This window comes from Halyomorpha halys, unplaced genomic scaffold (assembly GCF_000696795.3).
Source record: "Halyomorpha halys isolate HHAL.00 unplaced genomic scaffold, Hhal_1.1 Scaffold2001.1, whole genome shotgun sequence".
Taxonomy (NCBI): domain Eukaryota; kingdom Metazoa; phylum Arthropoda; class Insecta; order Hemiptera; family Pentatomidae; genus Halyomorpha; species Halyomorpha halys.
This window is the reverse complement of record NW_027105856.1, coordinates 138,504-164,056: the sequence shown is the minus strand read 5'-3', so window position 1 is coordinate 164,056 and position 25,553 is coordinate 138,504. Positions and strand designations below refer to the sequence as shown.

General features: G+C 36.5%; 2 protein-coding genes across 3 annotated transcripts in view; both read right to left on the bottom strand.

The window, feature by feature from the left end:
* Positions 1 to 680: 680 nt before the first annotated feature.
* Positions 681 to 19,951, bottom strand: LOC106690974 (putative odorant receptor 85d). The gene is made up of 8 exons (XM_024362104.2): positions 19,788 to 19,951; positions 14,971 to 15,076; positions 7,198 to 7,477; positions 5,481 to 5,679; positions 3,466 to 3,565; positions 2,148 to 2,252; positions 1,907 to 2,062; positions 681 to 873 (listed from the first exon to the last, which is right to left on the bottom strand). The coding sequence occupies exons 1-8, from the start codon at positions 19,916 to 19,918 to the stop codon at positions 805 to 807; spliced, it is 1,146 nt and encodes a 381-aa protein (XP_024217872.2). The 5' UTR covers positions 19,919 to 19,951; the 3' UTR covers positions 681 to 804.
* A 3,586-nt stretch (positions 19,952 to 23,537) lies between these two features.
* LOC106690968 (putative odorant receptor 85d) overlaps positions 23,538 to 25,553 on the bottom strand; it is a 12,403-nt gene continuing 10,387 nt past the window's right edge. For both annotated transcript variants that reach the window (XM_014436593.3, XM_014436592.3), the window contains exons 6-8: positions 25,242 to 25,346; positions 24,990 to 25,145; positions 23,538 to 23,952 (exon numbers count right to left, since the gene is read on the bottom strand). In XM_014436593.3, the coding sequence (XP_014292079.1) occupies positions 23,884 to 23,952; positions 24,990 to 25,145; positions 25,242 to 25,346 (330 nt within the window). In that variant the 3' untranslated portion in view covers positions 23,538 to 23,883. The remainder of the gene's footprint in view (positions 23,953 to 24,989; positions 25,146 to 25,241; positions 25,347 to 25,553) is intronic.

The following is a 25,553-nucleotide window of genomic DNA, read 5'->3' as shown; positions in this document are numbered from 1 at the left end:
ATATTTAAAGACACAGTGCGGATGTTGTGTATCTGTTCGTCGATATCTAATCCATTATGATGTGAGTATCAGTATCAACTAAGTATTATATACAGTATAATATTAATATGTCTAAAGATGATGCGTACGCATCAAGCCTGATGGTACGACAATACTTTCAAGAGAGTAAATATTATGGCTTATATCATGGGAACAGCTACGATAGCTGTCACAATCATTATCATTATCACTGTGGAACTTGGGTTTTAGAAGCGTACACCGGGCAATATCTAGACCAGAGTTGTGCAAAAATTTGTTGAAATTTGAAATTGTGGAAATGAAATTACAATTTTGATTAGTAATTGTAGTGTAATCTATGTAACTAGTACATAGACGTAATAATGATCCGAAATTGCAATTTCTTTTTGCTCAACACTGGTCTAACACTAACCCACTTGTATTGGAGAGGAAAGTCGTTCCCAGTTGATTATACCGATTCCAGGGATACTAAGGTATTTATAACATCCACATTTTTTATTACCCATGTCTGTATAAGTAAATCAATAAGTAAAGTAATTAATACATTATGTTTATCATATGATATGATATAAAAAGTATATAATTAATTGTATCTGGGTCTGTCAGGTCTGATCTGTCGGGTGTGGGGGTAATTAAATAATTTGAATAGGTTCTTCCCCTTATATATAATTGACTATAATTTATTTATTGATCTCCAATATTTTAAAAATATTTGTGCAATTATAAGTGAACTCTTTATTTAGAAATATGCATTTTGAAAACAAACAAACTTTCTATAGCCTGTACTCAATTCTTATCAAATATATCAGCCATTGTGTGTAGAAATAGAAAGTAGGAGTAGCCTTGCTGCACAACCTGAAAGCAAGAAAAATATCTTTATATTCAACAAAAATATATAAAACAATTGATTTTGTTGTACGAAACTAAAGTTCTGACTGATTTAACCTTTTGAAGGAGATTTAGTCTTATGATCAACTCTGGGCTGTCTGCGGCTATGGAAAACAAACACAATAAACAAACGATTACCGTTAAGAGACAGAATGAAGAACAGCAAGAATTTAAAAATAATTACTATAAATATGTAGAGCTATATGCAGATAATATGAAGACACCATAGATCTTTAGACTAAAATTAAAACTACAATTAAACAAATATACCATACGATTTTAGGCTTCAAAATCTTGAGAGAAAAGATCGGACTTCTGAAGAAATGTGGAAAGAATTTGAAAATTGAAGGCAAGCAAAATATGAAATAAAACCTTGCGATAACCAGTCTACAGAGCTTATGGAAAGAATGGTACACTCCTCCATCTAGGGAGCATGACCAAACGGGGAATTGGATGTAAGGAACAGAATATCAAAGCCAACCGAACATACTTTCACTAGCACGAAGTTTAGGAGAACTAGAGTGTCTCTCAGGATACAAAACTGCGTCTGTTCAAAACAAATATCCTCTTAGTACTGCTTTATGCATCGAAAACTTTGAGGTCCTCCAAAAAAAGAACATAGAAAAGCTTCAAAGTATTTGTTCATAGCTACTTGAGAAGAATACTTGGCATCCACTGGCCTGAAATGGTTTCAAATAAAGAATTGAAGCTAACTACTGACTTCAATCTAATAAATGAATTGATCAAGAAAAGGAAATAAAAGTAAATTGGCCTAACCCTAAGGAACTGACTGGAATACACAGGGTGCTCTTTGAACAGGTGGAATCAGTGATGAGGGAGGTGAACCTGTCGGGACGGCAAAGTAGCAAGGAGCAAAACTCAGCATTAGATGTAGATCACTGACTAAATATCGTGATACCCTTTGCTACAATAGGTAATGAATTACTACTACTTAATTCCCTCAGTTTTGTCGAATATTCATGGGAAATATTGTACGTACCGCTAACAACGTTCCATTGTTCGCATAAGCAATGCCGTAGGCATTGATAGTAAGTTGTTTTCTGGAGCATTCGATTATAATGGAGAGTTTTCTGCGGTCCTCAACAGGTGCTAAATACCATTCGTTGTCGTAGCAGACGTGATCCATATTTTCCATCTGGACAAAAAAAAATTTTTTTTTGTAAGTAAACACTTAACTACTTATATAATGATGTATAATTCACCAATTTAAATAAACAAACCTCTGTTGCTAGAATTTGACCAGAACCAAAGAACATGAACAGTTCACCACAGACGCATAAACTCATGGGTAAGAGATTTATTACTATGTAGTGAATGTCACCAACCTATGTATAATATGAATGATAAGTATACTGAGCTAGCTGTAGATATAGGAGTATGATAATTTGAAGGGTCCAGTTGAAACGATAATACATTTTTTTTTAGATTTTGAGGTAAACTAAATCTTACGTTTTCTGAATATATAGTTCTATCTAGGTAATTTTTATTGTAAAAAAAATCATTAAAAAATTTTAAATGCAGGACGTATAAAAATATCATATAAGCAAAATTCTCATATTCGTTTCAATAATATAAATATTAACATTGCTGTTTAGTATTTATTAAGAAAAACATTATTGTGGTTGTTTGATTTTAGTGGGGTTCATATTTTATTATTAAATACTAACCCAAAAAAATGAATAAAGGAACCTTTTGAACCTTATTAAACCAACATTTCTTAATTTAAAATGGTAAAATAAAAACATATCAGTTTTATTCTATGTATACTCCACACTTCTGTTATGTTTAGGTCTTTTCTATTTGCCATTTACAAACAATTTCATCTTCATCACATTAAAAATACTATAAAACATTTCTAATCATCATATTATCCTCTAGTAGCAATTTTACTAATTACTTGTTTTTTTAGTGTCATTATTTGATCTTTCGATTGCCTTCACATATTCACGTATTTATATACGGCTTCATTATCTTTAGTTAAATTGTTGTAATATTGGCAGAAACAAAGTTAATATTCGCCATTTTCACTTCGAGAAACACTGAAATAGGAATTCTTACATTAAGGAAATGTTGAGTGGTTCGCACCGCACCAGATGGTTCATGCTCCACCATATTTCACATTATTCCTACTTAGCTTTGATGTATATATATGTATACAGTTGTAAATAACAACAAATAAATTATTTTAAAAAATCTAAATTTATTACGAGAAAAAGTTGTTAAAAAAGAGAAAAACCAGACTTTTTAGCAACAAAACCAGCTCATTCCAATATAATTAGGCTAATTACATATAAATAAATATATTTAAAAAACAAACAACTTAGGTTCCGAATCGTGAGAAGTTCTTTTTGTTTTTCTTATAAAATTAAAAAAATTGAATGAACTGGATTTGATTGCTAACGTGTTATTTTATCTCACCAACCAACATATGCTGCTGAAAGCTCAATTCCGACAGCATGTGATAGGTACCTCGATTTTTTTTTCCACTGGACCCTCCAAATATTTTTATTCATTCAATATTTTATTAATTTATTATACCTTAGTTATAACGAACGCATTAATGCAGATCAAAGGCACCAAAGATAGTACTTTGACCATGAAAATTATGCCCATTGCATTGTTTATCAGGTTGACACCCCTGGAAAGAAAATTATGAGTATTATATTTTTTAATGAAACCTTCAATAATATTTATTTTTACATAATGATAGTACAATTTATTGTTTTTTCCTCTGAGCCCCTTGAGTGTATTGGGTTTGATACGTGGGAGGTAGGGAATGAGGAAAGGAATACGCCTGAAAATTAGAAACTGGATTGAATCTGCTGTCTAATGATGGATATAATTAGATTAGGTAATCACTGTAAACAGTAAGTATGTTAGAAGATCTCAGTCGAGTCTGAGACTGTTTTTGTATGTCTGTCATATTTGTTGCTGTCCTGTCGATGTTAGTCGATGCCTAGAAGGTTCATACAGAACTGGAGGCTATCAAAATATTTTATATAACTCCTCTAGATAAATTATTTCACAGTCGCTAGCTCCTCTAAGTGAAATATGTCTCACTGATCATACCTCTCTGACACTGTTGGAGGCTCTTGGCAGTTGTAAGTGCTATGTCGCTCTATAGAGTACTGCTGACCTGAGCATACTCTTGTAGATCATCAATTTGAGGCCGAGAGAAAGATTCGCCGGCGAAGCGCCTGAAGAGTTTCATTAGGCCCACTTCGTCTCGGTAATAGGCATGCGTCGCCTCTTTCTGCCGTTCTGGTTTCCAGAGAGTCTCTACCATCATCGTGCACCGTATAAATATCCGGTCCATACCGATTCTTTCCGCCCGCCAGAGATGCTGAACCTTGTCCCAAAGAACTGCATTACCAATGTACAAGTAGTGGGTCTATCCCGTTTACGGACCATTGTTTCTGAGTTTTGCTTGGCTCCTTCTGTTTTCTTGGATACTAGCTCTCTCTCTCATATCCTCTCCGGGATCTCTTCTTCTCCAAGGAATGGACAGGTTTCGCTCCAATTCGGGTTATTAGTCGGCCACTCCCTCTTATCAAGTGAATCACTTCTCCTGTTTTCCCGGTAAACCGTTCGAAGTCAGAAACAGCCTTCCTCTAGGCTTGGACGGTTTCCGTGCGTACTTTTATCCACTCAAGTTTTGTGGAGTGGGCTTCCGCTAGAGAAAAGGTAGTAGGGCCTGCTCCGGGGACGGAGGAGTCACCTCCATGGGAGGTGGATTCTGAACCCCGTTTTGATTTAAAGCTTCCAGGTTCAAGACCGCTTGTCTGATGATACTGTCGATACTAGAAAAAAAATTGGAAGCTGAGAAAAAACGATAAAAAATCTTCTTGAAAACAAATATTGCTCCGGTATCTAAAGTTCCCGGGTTTCGTCACCAGTTAAACGTTTGGTAAAACAAAGATTTAAAAAAGAGAAAAGGAAGAGAGAAATGACCAACTCGGTTGTTACTCAAACACTGACTTTTATTGAGACCAACTCGTCTACATATAGATTTGAGTCAGCTGATCTAGTCGATCAGCTGATATGACGTGCTCTTTTATGTCTATTGCTAGTGTCTGTATGTACATAGCTTAGTCCTCATCTAAACAAAAACAGTTTAAACTATAAAGAATATGGCCCAGGAAATTGGAGTAACTGAGATAGTATTACGTTTCCGTGTGAAAGAGTTGTGACTAAGAAATCTAAAATGAAATTCTGTATAGTGGCTTTTCACCCTATCACCTCATGCTCCTCCAAATCGTAGACCTTCACCTAGATAATAATAGCAGAACCCCAGTTATGGGGATCAGCCCGCTAGTTTCGCAAAGCGGAAGGAAAGGTCCGAAGCTATGCGGGCTAGCCTTGAAGTTAAGCCAATTCAGAATATCTTAGAGGAGTACAAGCTAATGTGGTTCTAACACTTTCTTTGGATGAATCATGAAAGAATTACTAGAGAGCAGTAAACTCACACTACAAAGCGATACATCAGTAGTGAAAAATATGATAATGATGATTAGTTTATATATGTATATATACTATATTTAATAATTAAATACCTTTTAATTGCACTATGTAAATCCACAGCTTCTTTTATTATATGTTTATTATCTTCAGGATTAGGTCCTAATTTAGAAAATACAACTTTAAGCTTGCTTATCTGTGGCCTCAGTCTCTCCACAGCCGCTACCATAACCGAGCCAATCATCACGTGGGTGGAACCCGCAGGAACTGCTGAAACCAGTTGCGAAGCTATGCCTAAAACAGAAAAAAATTATAATTCCATTGAGACTGACCAATCGCGATACAAACATATTTTCATAAAAACTTAAATTCTGAACTGTGATGACAAGCCAGAGGCGTTTATGTACTAATGCGTTTTGATCTATAATAATTAGTGCTTATATTTATACACCATGGAAATTAATAGTTGCTATTGTCGACATGCTGATATTGTATAGCCTTCCTATAATATTAAGCCCCCAAACAGAATAGGGTGTACAAGAAAAAAATAAAAGATATGCCGTATCTTGCAACTTAAAAAACTGTTTCAACCGTGATCTTATAAAATCAATTTAAAAAAAAATCATTCAGTAAATGAGTAAAAAACATTTCATTGGAACTAAGTGTCTCTAAAATTTTGTTTATCTTAGTAATAATAACATAAATGCACGAAACAGAAAACATTTCTACCTGGAAGGCGAAATTAATAATAATAAATTATTATATATATTATCCACAACAAAAAATATATAGGCTAGCAACAAAAAATAATTCTGGCCAAAAAAAAATTAAAAAAGAAAATAAATAAGAATAACGAATTTATTCATAATAGCAATAATTATTAGATTGTTAGTGAAGCAAGATCTTGTCGGAACCGTATGAGGAAATAAGACGTCATTTTAGTAGAATACTATTTTTGAACAGTCTTTCACCTTTTGCTTATGTTAAACTTTAACTATATTTTCGGACTTTTTTTAGTCATTGGTATATAACTCCAAAGTAGTGATTCCTAGGCAAACATTTTCAGGAATTAAAGAACATTAAACTTTTTTAAACTACTCCTATGAATTCGGTTCAGGAATATGGTAGTAATCGATAGTATAAAAATCAACGGATTTTTTTTTATATCAATTTTGAGAAAGAAATTAATTGTAGTGACCTTAAAACATTCCTATCGTGGAGTCAGCAGTTCTGAATTATTAATCTTTCATATACAGTAACCAATCACAGGCACTCAGTCACATTTTCTTCCTCCCCCCTCCCTCATTTGCACTAATACTAATCTACTTTCACATTTGGTGGGCTTGTCGAAGAAAAACAATTTTTAGTTCTAGTGCACATTCCGTACTATTTTGATAGCAAAAGTTCGAAAATTCGTGTTTTATTTGCTGTTGTAAACGCAAAGTCGAGTGACAAAGCATTCTAGCACTTTTCCTGCATTTATATCAACTAAAAATCCTCATTTTACTGGTCCTGTATACCCACCTAATAAAAACGTTATTCTTAAATTAAGTTCTTATTATTGAGAGTGTTTTTTTGGGATGCTAGCTGGTGTTGTAAAAGGAAGAATATCAATGTGAATAAGGAAAAGCATTATATTTAAAGTGCTGGGGAGTGGGCTGAAAAAAGAATATGGGATGGTATACAAAACAGGAAGACGGTGATCTTTTTTTCTGAGGATAGACTGAGCATTTTAATTGTAATGACTGTATAGGAAGTGTGACTATAGGTATAGGAAGGGTATTAGGATATATGTATGTATGTATATATAACCTAGTTTATATCCAGTTGGTGTACTCGTGTCCCAAGGGAGAACAGCATACCACACGAGGTTGCCTCTTATGAACCCATTGATTGACCAGCATGCAATTGTAATGAGGTTCCATGAAATGTTCATGAAAAACTTGTATCCTGCTGGGAATATGGTGCCATCATGGGGGAAAGACTCCAAGAAGTCCACCATTGCTTTGAAGTTAGCAGAGTTTATGTGGAGTATCCCAACCTTCAATATCCCCATCAGGAATGGTATTAGCATGACGAGGCTGTTGATGATCTAAAAACAAAGTCCATAATGATAATAATAATAATAACTACTTTATTTATATTGTTTACAGAACTAAAAGCCTCACAGGAGGTGTGAATCTGGTTTATAAACAATTTAAAATTTTCACTTCTTCGTTGATTTAAAATTAAGTAATAATTTGCTTTTAATTAAACAAAATATTTTCTGTTCTATTTGAACACTTCTATAAATGATAATTTACAACAAGTTCTTGATTACTTTAGTCTATAAGTCCCTATTCCTAGCCTCAGTAGGCCAATCCTACTCTTTGAACTATCTAATTGGTATTCCTTTCCTTCTATATCCCTCTTGTGTTCCCTTGGTATCCACTCTGCTGCAAATTTGGATCATCTTCTTGGGTCAAGTTTTGCAACATGTATGTCCCACCTCCACTTCAGTCGTTGTGCTTCTTTTGTAATGCTTCTAACTTAACTCTTATATTGTCCTTTTCTGGTGCTCTTTTCTTTAGATTCCTTCTTGAAAATTGCATTTGTGTCCTTACTATTTTTTCATAATTGTATTTTGTTGCTGACCTCATCTGAGATCTATATAAAATTGCCGTATATACACAGATCTTTGCCTTTAATCCTGCAGTTAGTTCATTTTCAAAAATGTGTTTCATGTACCATTATTTTTTCAATATCATGTTAATCCTTTTGTTCATTTCATCTTTTTTAGTTTTAATTTAAATGAATTGTCCTAAGTAAATACACTGTTCAACAAAACTGATTCGTAGGTTATAAACTTTTACTTCTCCTTTCCGTGAATTTGTCATTATCTTTGTTTTTTAGATATTAATCTTCAGCCCCTCAAATTGACACTGCTCAAGGAGTTCGCTGACCATTTGTTTCAACTCAATTAATGAATTCACGAAAACAACAATCACAAACCTCAAATTCGACATCTTATACCCATTTATAGTAAGTACTTTCATTGAACCCTATTCGACGCCTCTTGAATTTCAAATGTTCTAATATTCCCATCCACGACTATGGAAGCCCGATTGTTTTCATATATAGTTTTTAATATATTTATGGGTACACGATTGATACCATGCTCTGGTAATACATGCTATAGTTGACCGGATAAACGAAGTGCAATGCTTTTCTGACATTTATAAATACCAAGTAAAGCGGCACATAATACTCCTTGCTTTACTCTAGAATTTGGTTTATTTTCTTTATACGTTCAAATGAGGAGAATGGAGATCTGAAGCCTTGCACATTAGAGTGATTTTCATAAATAACTTAGATTAGTCAATTTTTAATAATTGTTGCAAATACTTTGTATATTGAGGAAGGGAGCGTTATTGGTCTGTAGTTGTCGATATCTTTGGGTTCTCCTTTTTTATACAATAATTATTTTACTAGTACACCACTGCTGTGGTTTGAAGCCTCGAAGCCTTATAGTAGTCTGCCAAATAAGAGCTTGAGTGGTTCGGTTCACTCGAATCAGGGACAGGTTAACGGAATTGAAGAAGAGCCAAGGATGGAGATGGGCGAACCAGGGTGGACCCTAGTCGACTACTGTCGATCCAAGGACGCCTCTAATCCATGGCGAAGAAGATAAAATCAGGACAAGAGGAACAGAGAGAAGACGAGGAATCCAGAGAGGAGGCGAAACCTCGAGATAATAACCTGCGAGATGACTGTGAATGTCATGGGTGCGGGAAAGTGGGACATTTAGTCACCAAATGTCCTGGAACCAGATACTGCGAATGTGGAAAAGAAGGACACTTTGCCCGACAGTGCCCATACACGTACATGGAACTATCACGTGAAATGAGACCAGGGTGGTCTGCCTATTATCAAATTTAAAGGAGTGAGCTGTCTGGTGGAAACAAGCAGCTCAAACACCACTACATGCAGAGAAGTACTGGAGAAATTGAGCGGTGCGGAGAGGGAAATCCAGGTTCAGGTTTGCAAGTTATCAGTTTGTAAATTAATCAGTCTGGGTGGTGCAGTGGAGAGGGGGATATATAGATAGAACTGGGTAACAGGGGAGCTAAAGGGGACATTTTAACAATTCATGTTGTAAGTAGAATTCCTTGGGGTTATCAGCTGATCATTGATTGTGACCTTCTAGAGAAGGTGAGGGCTAGGATAATGAAATGGGAAATGGAATATTAGAATCGGACGAAAGAATTACAGATGCCAACAAACACTAGCAGACAGGAAGGCGCGAGTAAGGGCAGCGATTTGGAAGGACAATATTATATCGGAATTTGACGTATTTTTTTTTAATGAAGGAGAAGTTTTGGGTATAACACAAAGAATGATACATGACATTCTGCTTAGCAGGAAAGAGTGACATAGGTTAAAGAACGACGATACCCACAGGCGGTCTGGAAGCACATCAGAGTGACAAGCATAAGGGGACAAGTAATCATTGTGGTCAGTACGTCACCTTATATAGTCCGTTGTGGGTGGTTCGGAAGAAATGTTCGTCGGGTGAGAACGAGGAGAAATATGGAGTGATCATCGACTATCGTTAGCTCAGTATACCGTCGATGAGGATCCGATATTGAGTTTTGAAGACATCCTCGACAGAAAAGGAGGGGGGGGGGAGGTAAAATTTTCAGCACCTTGTACTTGAAAGCAGGATATCACCAGATTCTTATGCACGCAGAGGACCAACACAAAACCGCTTTTTCGGAAGAGGTCACTACAAATTTACGATGATGTCTGGAGAAGGCGCTCATTACACAGAATAATGGACTAAATTTTTAAGAGGGTTAGATGAAATGGTATTCCAGATAGCACCTACACAGCTTGTTCCAGAGGATGTGAGAATTTGGACTCAAACTATCTCGGGAGAAGTCATTGCTTGGACAAAAACGAATACATTTTCTAGGCCATACCATGTCTCAGGAGGGGGTTAGACCGGATGTGCATAGCATAGGCCAATGAATGCTATGTGCGGAAGACGATTTAGGGTCCAGGCGGACCACAGGTCCCTGCAACGGGTGGTAAAGTTAAAAGAGTCGTGAGCGAGAATCACACGGTGGAAAGAACTGTTAAATCAATACAGTATGGACATAAAGTACAAACCTGGCAAGAATACCGTAGTGGTATAGCATATTGGCTTTCGCGAGCGATTTTCCTCAACATTGAATCCTGAAAAGTTTGAAGAAGGCGCTGTGTTCAATCTGATATGTGGGTAAACAATGGTGCCCCATATAGTAGTGCTGGTCTCAGAATACTTTTGTATATCTGCAGCTTCAATCTCAATGAGAGAGTCGGAGAAGTGAGGAGGTGGTTGAGACGATATGACTTTCGTCTTACTGTTCTCGCCTTTTGATATAAATGGGCAGAAAGCTTAAGATGACGGTCTAGCTTTACGCCCAAATATACGATAGAGTTGGAAGGTGAGCTCACCGTATTATTCACATGAAGAGTCTTCGGCAGTCTTGATTTCTTGTGCGCTGTGTGCGCTAACACAACACTATCCGTTTTGGCTGCATTGACTGAGATGTTCAAGTAGCCCAGCTTTTGAACAATCTCAGAGCATACTGCGTCAGCCTGATGTAGAGCTGTCTCGGCGTTCATACTGCTGCTGTAGATGGCAATATCGTCAGCGTAAGCGGCGACCGTTGCCTTCTTGTAGTTCTTGCTAACCACATCAGCAGTATAAACTGAAAACAAGACTGGCGGAAGGACTGCTCCTTGAGGCGCTCCGCAAGTCAGTGGGATACATGTTGAGTGTTCTTCACGAACCCGCACAGCGACGGTCCTGCTGTTTAGAAATGAGGCGATCACACTGTAGGGCTGTTCCGGGGACTCTTGGTCGTTGAGCTTACGACATAGAATGCCGTGAGACACGGAGTCGAATGCCTTTGTGCAGTCGATGGATATCATGGCCGTTGCCTCATTTCGGTTAAAGTTGGTATTTACCTCAGTCTGGAGTTTCATTAGGTGATGCTCTGTGCTGTGGCGAGCTTGGAAGCCGGTCTGTTCAAAAGGAATTACGGAGTGTTCATCGCAGAATTCCCGAAGGTAATTAAGAATGATCTTTTCGTAAACCATGCCGAGATGAGGCAACAGACTGATGGGCCTGTAGTGATCCGCCTACGTTCCAAACTTATTCGGCTTGAGGAGTGGAAACAAGATGGCATATCTCAAGCACGAATTGTGCAGGTTCGTGAGATGAGCGATCCCCTTCCTTGGCAGTTGCTTGAGCAAGACGGTCTGCACCCCATCATGGCCTGGGGCCCTATTGCCCTGCGTTCGTCGAAGTATTGCCTTCAATGTTTTAGGAGAGACAAACATGAAATTGTCTTCTTTAGGTATGGTTGGTACAGACATCGGGTCTCCCGTTCGTTGTTCTATATCATACCGATAGTGTTCTGCCAGTACCATTGCTTGTTCGGCATGAGTGAGAAGGCGATCTCGATCGTGTAGGCGGACTGCTGGTGACTTTTTCGAAGCCGCTTTAGTTAGCTCCCAGAACTTGCGGTAGTCGCCGTGCGTGGCTCATGCCAATTTGCCGTTTTCCATTGACACATTAGGTTTCTTATTTGAGTGGTGATCGCATTAAGGGCTACCATGATGTACGGGTTTTCGGAACGGTAACAGCGATTTTTTAGTGTCCGTCTACTCTCTATAAGGGCCATGATGTGGGTTGGAGGCTTCTGTAGGTGAGGTGGCTTCGGGCAAAACGTAGGGATGGCTAGCTTCGCTGACTCTACGACTGCTTGTGTGAAGTTGTTGATGTATGGGTCGACATCTTTGGTGGTATGTAAAGTCGATATTTCTTGTAGCCTATGGCATATCTCTCTCTTGAACCTAACCCAGTCGGCTTCACGGTAATTAAATCTCTCCGTCGTCGGTTCAGGGCTTCTCCTTTGGATCTCGTGTATAACCGGCCGGTGATCAGATGTGATGAAATCCGTCACAGTGCACCCCGTGACCCGATGTGGCTGTCTGGTCAGAAGGAGATCTATTGTTGATGTCGATCCGGTCCCAAGATGGCGGAAAGTATGAGTACCTGGATGGATTACCGTGAAGGCGGTTTTGACCAATTGTCTCCCCGCTAGGTTCGCATTGGAGTTATGCCACAGGGTGTGTCTAGCGTTAAAATCTCCCACTATCCAATGGTTGATTTTGGCTCCACAGGTGTCGATGATTTGCCGTAGCTCTCTCACAGACCCTCTAGGACGCCGGTAAATCCCCGTGATGTGGGTGGGTTGGTGCATCCGCACTTGAATCGTGAGATGACTTATCCGGACGTCCTGGATGTTCATAGGTGGCGGCATCTTCTTCCACGTTGTTCTATGGCGAACGGCTATGAGACCTCCGCCGTGAGGGTCGTGTACGTCATCCGTAGCTACTGCATATCCTCTGAAGTGAGGGGGTCGTCTTTGCAGCCTCGTGTCGGTGAGTACGACCACGGTTGGATTTGTGAGAGCCAATAGGGCTTTAACCTCATTAATTTTTGGGCCTAGGCCAGCACAGTTGAAGTTGTGGATGCTATATGCGTTCATTTTTGAGATTCCTGCACTCTCATTTCTTGAAGTATATTCGTCATGAACAATTGCATATCGCTCATGATCTTTGAGAAGAGGTTGGAGAACATGGCGTTCATTTGCATCACCAACTGTGACTGGTCAGAGACCAGTAATTGGTGGAGTGGTTCGGTTTCCTCCACCTGTTCCGGAATTGAGCCTCCGTCGGATTGTGGTGTGGTAGTGGGGCGCAGTATGTCTGAGTAGGGTGCCTGTTGTTGCCTAAGGGAGTCTTCTTCTGTTCAGCTAACTTATTTTTCAGGTCTTCAGCCTCTTTCAGCAAGGTTACTCTAGTATCACATTGTCTGAACGGAGCCACGTGGTCTTGAGAACAGTTGGGACATTTAGGTGGACTGGTCCGAGGACAAACGCTGATGTGGTGGTCTTTTCCGCAACGTACGCATCGCAGCTCATAGCCGCAGTAGTTCTTTGTGTTGCCGTATCGCTGGCATCTGAAGCACTGCGGTGGGCCACCCTCTTTTTTAGGAATGTATTTAGCAACTGTGAATACACATTTGTTGACGTGGCGAACTTTCTTCACATCTTCAATGGTTACCGTTGACGGTACTGTGATAACAATAGGAGAGAGGGGGGTCTTTTTGCCCTCTGCATCTGTGCGCAGAAGTCTTCGGACGTCCCTGGCACCCTGAATGGCCTGAATGCTTCTCCCACATCTTGTATGGGTATTTCGACGTCTAGATTTTTAATGACATATCGCGCTTCAACGGTGCGTTTCCCTGTTCTTTGTGCGTATGTATGATGTTTAATATCAAGGGTTTTTAGGCCCGTTACTACACGTTGTCTCTCATCGAGTGTATGGGTGTATATGTGAATACCACCTATTGTGGACTTCAACAAGTAGTCACTTATTTTTAATTTATCTAAAAAGGTACGAGTTTCCTTTAATGTGTGGTCTGGAGCTAGTACGACAGGTGGAATTGGCCCCGGTTGGGTAGTGGGTTCACTTGTTGATTGGTCCTCAGTTGGTAGGTCTGATAGGACCCAAAAGCTTTACTGAGTTTAATGTTTGCTAAATTATTTACACTGTTTACATTGTTTGTTATAGCATTTTTCGGTTTAATCACTGTAACTGTTTTTACTGGTTTAACTTCCGTTGTCCATTTCGGTTTACGTGTCTGTTTACCCGGTCTGTTATTAATCACTAACGGTGACTGGGCTTTAACGGCCGCTGCCATGGTACTACACGTCACTTATACCACTGAGTTGCTGAAGGCAAATTGTCACTTCAAACTGGAACTTATTATAACTGATCTTTGTGTTGTTTTCTCGAGGAAACAGTATATCAATCACAGTTTGAAGGCACCAGAATTCTTAGACTCGATCAACTCACTATTTCCTTCTCCATCTATTGCATTGTCACTTATCACACACACTTATTATTCATGAACCTGTCTACAAAAAATTAAAATTAAAAATTCCAATTAAATTAAAAATTGATTGATTGATCCTCTTACTAAGATCTGAAAAAAAAATGTGGAAAAAATGACGTTGATCGATCATTTATTTAATGCTCGTCGATGGTAAATACCCTGCGAGACCCGGAACATCAAAAGGAGGTAACCTCGGCATAACACCAAGGAAAAACTAATCATCGTAGGCTGAACAAGGATTTACAAGCGGTGCAAGTACTGAACAAGTATTTCTGATGGGGTATGAAACACACAATCCAGGAGATTCTTCCTGAATCTCAATATATCCTTCAACATACCTCTGGATCTATCAATATAAATTCATGAACATAACCAATAAACAACCATACTTTTAAATATTACAGTATTATTATATGATCCATGACTTTATTTAAGGTAAATTTTGGAATATAAATTGATTAGATAGAAAATCTCATTTAACCAAGGTAAGAATTCGAAAGTTATTTAAAGCTAAAAAGTAAAAATAATACTATTTTTTTTCTTTTTTTTTTGTAGATGCATACTAAAATTATAAAATGATTAAAACTTACCTTAGTGAAGTCTTCGGCTGTTTTCATTTCAGTACGTAGGATGTATAAAACAATACATATGAGACTTACAATTTGAATTCCAATCCAAATACCACAACTGTACATTCTGTAACAAGTTAAAAAACATATAATGTTGTGGCCACCATATACAATGTGAATAATCTACTGTAAATAATAGCTATATGCTTTAGAGTAATACCATATATTATATACATAATATACAGTATAAGTACTCTATGATTCCGTAGACAGGAACTGTCTTTGGAAGATCATGACAGATGGAAATCTCCGAGAAGTTGGTAAGAGTGACAATAGCGTGTAGGAATGATTCTAAATTGCAGAGTCCTAATGCAAGGAGAAGTGTCTGAAGCCTTTGAAGTCAGAACAGCTCTAAGACAATGAGATGGGTTTTCACCAATGCTGTTCAACTTAGAAAAAGTGATAAGAAGAACATCACGCGAAAATGGTACGTCGGATTGAAACATAATGTCCTGGTCTACGCGGACGACATTGCTGCTCTACGAAGTAACAGAGTTGACATAGAAAGACTCTATTAAGAGAAGTAGAGGAAATCGGCTTACAAGTAAATGAATATAAAACAAAAATATATGATTGTAAGCCGAAAAATAACCCTAACAACACTATCTGCGTGGATGAGAAATCGTTTCCTAAATTTTACAGTTTCAAATACCTCGTTTTCATAATAACCAATAAATGATCAACGGACTGAGATAGACCACCGTGTTACAAGCGCGAACAGAAAAGTTCAGAATTCTTCTCTCTGAAAAGAATACTGAAATCTCGACATATCTCAAAAATCTGAAACTAACGGTGTACAATGCCGTGATAAGACCATCTCTGATTTACTGCTGTTAGACTTAGGATCTAACAGGTATTCTAGAAAGCAGAATCGACGGAATGATGCGTTATTGTGTTAGAAATATGTCTTATTGATACTGTTCGACATATCCTCCGTCTTAGATAGTGTTTGGTAGCCCCTTGTACTTTAGCCATTACAAGAGCTCAACACCCCCAGTAATTTATACTCCCTGGTAGGTAGTTAATAGGAGTACCTTAATAATAGGAGCGTCAGAAAAAATTGAAAGAGGATGCCCACAGGGTTCGGTCCTTGGTCCGGTATTGTGGAAACTAGTGTTTGATGAGTTACTGGGGGAGCTAGAGAACAGAGGGTTCCTATGAACGACGAGGGTTTCGACGACGACGGGATCGGCGTGCCACCAATACAAGAAGATGAAGATGAAGAAACGGACGCAGACGCAGACTGAGACCAGAAGTGCTGGACCAGACAGCGTGCAGGAGGATGCACCCGGACGGATTCAGATGGATAAGCTGCAGCCCCATATTAAAGGCGCTCACCCAAGCGCTGGGCTTCCCATGAACCCCAATAAATAAATATTTATTGATAATTATAAAATTAATAAAATTTATATAAATAAATAAAATTGATAATTATTGCTCGCAGCGCCATGCGTAATCCTAGCGCACTACCCAACTGCTGCCGAATCCCGTGTGCCAGAAATGGTGGAAGGAGATAAAAAAAAGATGTGAACAAAAAGTTCTCCGTACAATTACAGGATGAAACATCACTTTAGTTAATAGACCAAGGTTGCGGATCAAAATGGCAGATGAAGCTATTGTGCCTAATCTCCGTCGTCAGGTTGTATTTAACAAATTGTAAGTAACAGAATTCACAGTAGGATGGAGTATGATAGACTTAATTATTGTATGATATGAAATGATCAAAGAACTTTCTCAGCCGGGACTGTGAAAGGCGAAAGCATGTAAAGGGTACCTACCAAAAACTAGGGAATCTTTGCGATATAACAATTCAATGCATATTTATATCAATAAGTGAGAATATTTATTCAGCCATGAGGTGCTTTAAATGTACTAGGTGCTGATAATTAAGTTATTTTTTTTGTTTTTACTGCACTTATTGCTCAGCCCGTATTGGGACATAGTGTGGTGGCAATACATCAAGGGACCATACCATTTCATCGGTAGACAAAATTGATGAACCTCAGCTGGATATGTTGTACCTGGTTGCAGTTATAGGTTATCGAATTCAACTCCGAGTAAAACTTTTTTATTTCACTGCAAAAAATGATAATCCACAATTCAATCCTAAGTACACTCATTATTAAAATTAATCTGGAATAATGTAATTTAATTTACAAAAAAATTAATTTTATATATTTGGCTTTTCACCTGACGTTTATTTCATGGTTTTGTGTGTAAATTGTAGTATTTAATAATTAGTTTTGTTTTATCTTCTTTTTTATTGTCCCCCTCTCCACTATTATTACCTCCTGGCATACGGATTGCGGTAGCAGTGGAGCATAGGCAAGCCACTGCTCCCAAATCTCTACAATATATGGTATAAAGTCAGGGGTTCCATCGGTTGAGCGCCTGATGGGGCACCTTGTTCTTTGCATCCATCCGGTAGGTCCAGCCCTTCTGGTCGGAAGTCCGACTCGGCGAGAGTGAAAATCCTTTTCAGTCTTTCTCAACACCCTGGCTCGGTGTCCTTCCATGGCAGAACAATAAACTATCATATGTTTTGCTGTTTCAGGAACTCCACACGTAGGGCAACGGAGGTCTATGTTCTTTCCAAAGCTCTGTATCTTTCCGCGGAACCCCCACCATGTCCTGTTAGGTCTGTGATATTCAGAAGTCTGGGATGACCCACTGAGCCTCCAATCTTGATTGGACGGTGGGAAAAATGTTCTCAAAGTAGTGCCTTTGTTGGCTTGCTACCCACCGTCCATTCCACTCCTCTATTGAGTCCTCCCGCAGCATCTTCTTCCATAAATTTGCGGTTTCACCGATCCTCTCCCGGGGTTCCTGTAGAGCTTCCAATCCCCGTCTCTTCACCTCATATTTAAGAACATCGACAAGATGAGGTCGAGGGGTATCGCTCCGGTCAGCATTTGCACCGCCTCATGTGATACGGTTCTGTAGGTCTTCGTAACAAATTTTGTTTCATCTTTCATTATTTTCATTTTAATATTTCCTTCTGTTTAATTTTGATAAGTTGTATGATTATTTAATTTATTATTTTCTTTTTGTATTAAATTCACATATAGCTGCCTCGGAAGTATAATGACTACTGCACAATCTCACTTCTAAATTACAACTGAAAAATATATCATTATTCTGCCGGAAGGGAAGATAAAAAACATGCGGTTTATAGATCTTTTCTCTCTTAAAAAAATTAGTACAATTAAAGTTCAAAAGTACTATATGTGGATTCCAAACATCTAGTAAATGTATCGTTGAGTCTACCAACGAAATAAAACAATTTCACAAAAATTTACAGTTGTGCCATTACCGGTAGTGTATGTCCAGCTGCTAATCGTAATTTATTTATTTACCTTTGAATATAATTAAATTTAATGGTAACTACATATATTTGTTAGTGGCTGGTCAGTTTTGATACGTAATATTCCTAATAACTATCATAAATGTGATATGTATGGTAATTTTGGGAGATACTTACCACCGGATAAAGTGTACCACTACAGTAAAAGGAACCAGTTCTATGTGACGAAGTATAAATATTGATTTTTTGGGTTCTGATGCTCAAGGAGTGAATATAGGAAGGCAAGATAAGGTGTTCAATGATAGAAGAAAGTTTGGTATTTCTCAGGTGTCTACGTTTAGTAGATGTGGCTCCAAAGTGAAATACATGAAAATTGTCTAATTCATTTGTATATTTGTATTCATATTATATGTATTTATTTTTTTATACAAAATTATTATATCACCAGTATAAATGGAATTTTTTTCTTCTTACCTCCTTTATTAAATAGATAAATAACATAATGAATATATAACTAAATATATTCATACGTAATTGGTGCCCTTCCATTACATGGAATAAAAAATAAAGCTAAAAACAATAATGAAATAAAATGGATTAATTTTTATAGTAATATATGCTTGGTTTTTTTATGAATACATAATATGTTGTTTTTGTATAATTTTCTATTTCTGTTGTAAATGGGCTTAACAGAAGTAGTTAAAGATTTAGGACAAGATTAGTATGAATTATGGGTCAATTTATATATGTTTTAGTTCTGAGTGCATTTTAGTTATTATAGTATAATATGGATAGTTATAAACGATTCTAAGGCATTTGCTTTGTTGTTTTTCAAGTTAAGCTCCTCATGCTGAAGGGAAATTTTATGATGGGTCTCAGTACCTTTTTATAGAATATCAATCTATTTCTTGTTGATAATTTTCATAATATTTTTTCATCAAAATATACATTTTCATCATATAACAATCATATAACTACTCACACATATGCTTACTTCGATCAGGAATAATCCAATAATTAAATTTTTTTTAAAATCCGTCCGTAGGGCTATGGTTTTTCTTCTCGGAATTTAAGGATTTATTGATACTAATACTAATACTGAAATATTGATTTTAATAAAATAGATCTATGCATCGTTGTAGGCTCATATCATAGTTGTGTTTTTTTATATAAACTATTCTTAGTGGAGACCAATGCGTAAGTGAAAAAATAATCTTTCCTAGGGTGTCCGTTGAAAAAGTTATCAGGGTGCTTTAAAATTTTTAAAACTTTAACCGAACATTCCAGAGTCATCTCACCTTAATCGCCGTTTTGTAGGACACTTAATTTTTTTTGTGACTTCAAGAAGTTTCTAGAACGAACTATTATTATTTAATTTTTGCTGCATCGACAATTATATTTAACTGTTTAAACGAATTTTTACAAGAGAAAAGAAAAATATCATAGCCCATCGTTAATATGATTAATTACTTACTTCTGAAGTAGCGAAGGTTTCTTCCACCAGAAACACCCCATGACTTTGAACATGACCCTTTGGGGTGCAAAGCCCAATCTCAACTTATCCCCCTCAAAGTACTCTAGAAAACTCGTACAGAACCGCTCCATTGCTGGCCAAGTCCCTTTTAAGAAATGACAACAGTTTGTAATCTTCGAGTTCTATTATTTACGTGGTTCATTAGAAATTAAAACTTAATTTTATACAAGCCTTTTATAAAAGATGGATTAGCCAGAACGATCGATATTCCAGCCTTGAAATAAAGCACTGTGCTTATTTTGTCAAAAATGGACTAATCAGAATGATACTCAAAACACAAAATAAAAATCGTTAAATTATACGTTGATTGAGTACCATAACTTAACGATTAAGTCAAATATATACTGACGTTAATCGCAGACAAGGAGTCCTCAACCTTTTGCTACATGCGGGCAGCATTTATAGGTTACATGTCAGGTGATGAAGTGTGATGACCAATATAATTTTTTATGTTTCTATTGAATCTAAATTGGATATTGATAATAATATCTTAAAACAAAATATTGTTAACAGAAAAAGCAATAACTTGAGTATAGTGTAGTGTTTAAGTTTTATTGTAATTTACTGTAGGAACAAACTAGCATATATTGATAATAAAATAATTAATACATGTTTAAAAAATAATTATACAACATACTACCGAAAGCTCAAACACTGTTGTGTGTCTTTTCCATAATGCTATAACAATTGAATAATTATAAGTAATAAATATAAATGATATGAAAATATATACATAAAAAAAATAATAGTTATGCAATAAGGATAGATAAAATAACAAATAAAAAAATGATATATATGTATTACTAATAAAATAAAAAATTAACTTATAATGAAAGAATAATTTGATAATAATAATATTAAAAATAAAAATAGAGTTAATAACAGAATGCCTACCATCAGTATGGACTTTAGTCTTCGAGATGAGGTTAGCTTGCTTAAATTGTTAACCAGTGGACCTTTATTTTTTATAAAATATAAGATATTAAAAAAAAACAAAAAACGCTAAAACTATTTTATTGAAAAGTTGCTAAAAAATTTCTGAAAGTCATCGTTGGTACAGATTAACACTAGGTTTACAGGTGTTTCTTATATACCTGAACTTCACTGTTTCTATGACCACCCGTCAAATTTACGAGTAAACAAAAGTATTCATTTTCTATAAAACATCGATTAATTCAAATTAAATTCGGATTGAATTATAAGTATAAAGTGTTCACATACCAAATACTCTAATTCTACACTTTCAATGTAGTCAGCTTCGGAGGTCTCTCAACGTTCATTGATGTTGATAATTCTTTTTTTATTATTTATTAATATTATTATTATATCATAATAATAATTGCTAAAAGAGTAATAAACTGGTCAAAATAAAAAATACTATGCCCAAATTCAGTTACTCTATTGTAAATACTTACAATAAGCGAAGATGGTCAACAATAATCAAAAATTTTGCATACTGCCTTTGAAAAGCGCTGTTTCAAAGTTATAGAAGCAATTATAATAAAGATCGTCTCTTGTTTCGATAGTAAATAAAAAGGATTTCGTTGAAAAAGGAAATGAAAGGTAACATTCAGACCATGCAATCCGCTTTAATTTCCGATGATTGAGATAACGAATTGGAAGCATCCTTAAGTAAAAACTGGATTTTTAGAAACGGGTTTTTTAGAACCTCGCCAGGGACCAAACGCAAAAAAAAAATTAAACAAGAAAAATGTTCATTCAAAGAAAACATAAATCTAAAAAATATTTAATTCTGCGTTGAATGAGTAACACTAAATAATGCTGTCGTGAATTGGTTCGGTCGTGAATCACATGCTCTGATTGTTCCTTGGCATACAATAGCTGATCTGTTCTTCGATGCTACAGTCAGAAAATTACTACTGCATGCTTATACTACTTGACCAAATCATCAAATAATGGCACTCATTCAACGCCGAGTTGTATGCTCTTTTAATAATTATTTTGTTATTTACTAACTATTTAACTTGAATTCCCCCGTTTAGCGGTTATAGGCGATTAAAAAGACCTAATTCTTTATTTCACTAAATTCATTAGCTAGCTAATTAGTAAGATTTTTAAATCCGCTAGAAATTTGTTTCGTCTTAAATTTGGTAGAAACTTTTTTATTTTTAGATTATTTGCAGATCTATTTCTTATGAGCTCCTTGACTATATTCTCTTAATCCATTGGACATTTTTCAATGAAGTATTACATTTGTGTGAGGGTTATTTCATAGTAGTGAAGAAAGATTAATTCTAAAACTTTTATTACCATTATTTTTTTCAATATAAAAGAAAATAATCAAAAAACAGAAACCATGCCAATAATGGTATGGTCAACCAGTGAGCCAGTCCGAATAGTGACAGCTCTGGAGATCATGATTGTTTTGATGGTTTTTATAAGAAAAAAAATCACATTTTAATTTATCTATGTAAATCTACTGACTGCCCTACAGTATACTTCAATAATGTTGCCCTTACCCCTGTTTGGGGTACCTTGGACTACATCTGGACAAACGACTAACCTAGAATCCTCACACAAGACTGAAAAGACAGGAAGCTGCACGTCGATTTCGACTATTACAGCACTTACTAGACAAACGGTCCAAAGTTCCAATTCATTACAAAAGACTGATTTTCAAGAAAATTATACGCCTATCTGGACATACGGCGTTGAGTTTTGGGGCTCCACTAAACCTTTGAATTCCTCTTGTATCCAATCCTTACAATCCAAAATCCTTCGTAAATTCCTAAATGCTCCCTACTTTGTCACAAATAAAATCATCCACAAAGACCTTGTCGGGGTTGTCTGGCACCAGGCGGTTCTCCAGCCTGATATCCACTTTACAGAACGCTCTCGACAAGGCGTATTCAATAATAGGTAAGAAAGGAAGGGCCGTGTCAGGGGATGAGCCCTGAACACTGACCTAGGTAGAGGAGGCCTAGGTGAGAGAGTCTGAGGTAGAGTAACAGTTCTAGTTGCTGTGATGAAGCGGACGGACTTAAACTGTCAAGATAGGAGCCAGCTTACTAGTTGCCGAGACGAAGCGGACGGACCAGTAAGCTGATAAGGCTAGGTACAGCTCTAGTTGCCAAGATAAAACGGACGGACCAGTGTAATCGTTAAGGATCAGGTTACAATCTTAATTTCCGAGATGAAGCGGACGGACTAAGATTGCTGGTGAGAAGGAGAGGAGATAGGCCATCATCCTGAGTGAGCAAAAAAAAATTGCATTGTTCAGACAGAGATGAATACAGAAGGACGCTCAAGAGAGTGGTGGTTCTTGTGGGAAAAACCCTCCAGAAAGGGTCTTGCATAGTCTGAGGAGAGAAAACCTAGACACGCAGAGCTCATAAGGGACATGGGAGGGAAGAGGAAGCACATGAAGAAGAAGGATTAGAATTATGATATGCCGTAGTCTTCAAGTCCTTTTCGTGAAGAAAAAAAAAATATATTGTGCGGACTAGGAAAGTTGTCCTAAACAATCTGTTCATACATGTACTAACAGGAACATACCGGTATGATCTAAATTTATTAATAGATACTTATATTGTATAAATGTTTTCGTAAATTTTATACAAGACCTATTTTAAATATTATACCTAAGGATTAAGAATGGCTAGGGGGGATTAAAGCTGGTAGGGGTGGTCAGAGATGGTAAGGGATGGTGAGAAGAGGTGTTAGAAATGATTTGGTTAAGATAGGGTCAATCCGAGGGTTCAAAGTCCAATCCTCCTCCTCAGATTGAGGAGGCAAAATCGCAATCTCTTCCCTACTTAAATCAATATGTTAAGTAATTAATACAATATATTGATCATATGATATGAAATCAAAACTAGATAATTAATTGTATCTGAGTCTGTCACATCTGATCTGTCGGGTGAAGGGGTTAATTAAATAATTTGGAAAGGTTCTTCCCGTTAACATAAACTTTTATTGATCTCCAATATTGTTAAAATATTTGTGCGATCATAACTGTACTCTTTATTTAGAAGTATGCATTTCTAAAACTAACAAGCTTTCTGTAGCCTGGTACTCAATTGCTATCAATTATATCAGCCATTGTGTGTAGAAATAGAAAATAGGAGTATCCTTGCTGCACTACCTGAAAGTAAGAAAAATATTTTTAATAAAAAAAATATTTAGCAATTGATTTGCTTATGTACAATTAAAGTTCTGAACAATGTAAGCTTCTAAAGGATTAGGCTGGAAGGGGTAAGCTTATAGTCAAAAAGTTAAATATCCAGTTGTTTATTCCTATATTTAGGAGTATGGTCACCAAAAACGGAAGAATTAGTAAGAATGTAAGGAACAGATTTGAAAATATTCATAGCCTATGATTGTCGCACAAAACTTGGGAAAACTATAACGTCTCTCAGGATACAAAACATAAATATGCCTACTTCTGATGCATGCCACCAGTTCACCATAAAAGTATATAGAAAACTGCAGAGCGTAGGAGAGGCATGCCATGGTCATTCAGATTGTGACATTTTAGCTTTGAAAAGGTGAATGAGATCAAATTTTTTAGAAAATTATATATAATTATGGCGGTGCTTTATGAGTTATTACAATTATTTGCTTTTAGAAAGTAATAACTTACATTAAATTATTAATTGTTTTCATTTCTAGGAAGAGGAATGGAGCTCTCTCCATGCTCCTTGACGAGTACGGTCATCTCCACTGACCTACAATTGTATCCAATAAAGAATTAAGAATAACGACTGACCTCAAACCAGTAGAATTGATCTAGAAAATAAAATAATTGTGAACTGGACAAACCCCAAGGAAAACTATCAATGCAATAGAGAATCATGCACTTCACTGGAAACCACAGGGAGCTCGGAAGAAAGAGGAGGGAGGCATGGACGTAGGCAGAAGGGAAACAATTTAAAAGTAATAATCGAATTTTAGGTACCAATAAAATGGTGGGGGTATTTCTTGGAATGCGGAATTACATATCTTTCTTTGAGCCAATGTTTCAGAGTGGACTATATTTATTTTTGTGTGTGTTTGATAGGCTGAGGTCTGCTCCCTCTTGGCGAAACTTTGTGATGGCCCTTTTCTCCAATAGCTAAATAATTAATACTACTATTTTATTCTCTCATTTTTGTCGAATATTTTGCGAAATATTGTACGTACTGCTAACAATGTTTCATTGTTCGCATAAGCAATGCCGTAGGCATTGATAGTAAGTTGTTTTCTAGAGCATTCGATTATAATGGAAAGTTTTCTGCGGTCCTCAACAGGTGCTAAATACCATTCGTTGTCGTAGCAGACGTGATCCATATCTTCAATCTGGAAAAAAAAAGGTTAGTAAAATCTTTTTTTTTGTAATTAAACACTTAACTATTCATTTAATAATGTGTTATTCATCAAATTAAATAAACAAACCTCTGATTCTAGAATTTGACCAGAGCCAAAGAACATGTACAGTTCACCACAGACGCATAAACTCATGGGTAGTAAATTTGTTACTATGTAGTGAATGTCAGCAACCTATGCATTTATAATATGTATGGTAAATACATTTAACTGGCAGTAGGTAGGATTATAACAAATATAGGGTCCAGTGGAAACGATAATTCAGTTTTTGTTTGGACTTTGAGCTAAACTAAATCATAGGTTCCATCAATATATTGTTCTATCTAAGAAATTTACATTATTAAAAAAACATTACAAACTTATTTTAAACGCAAGAATATA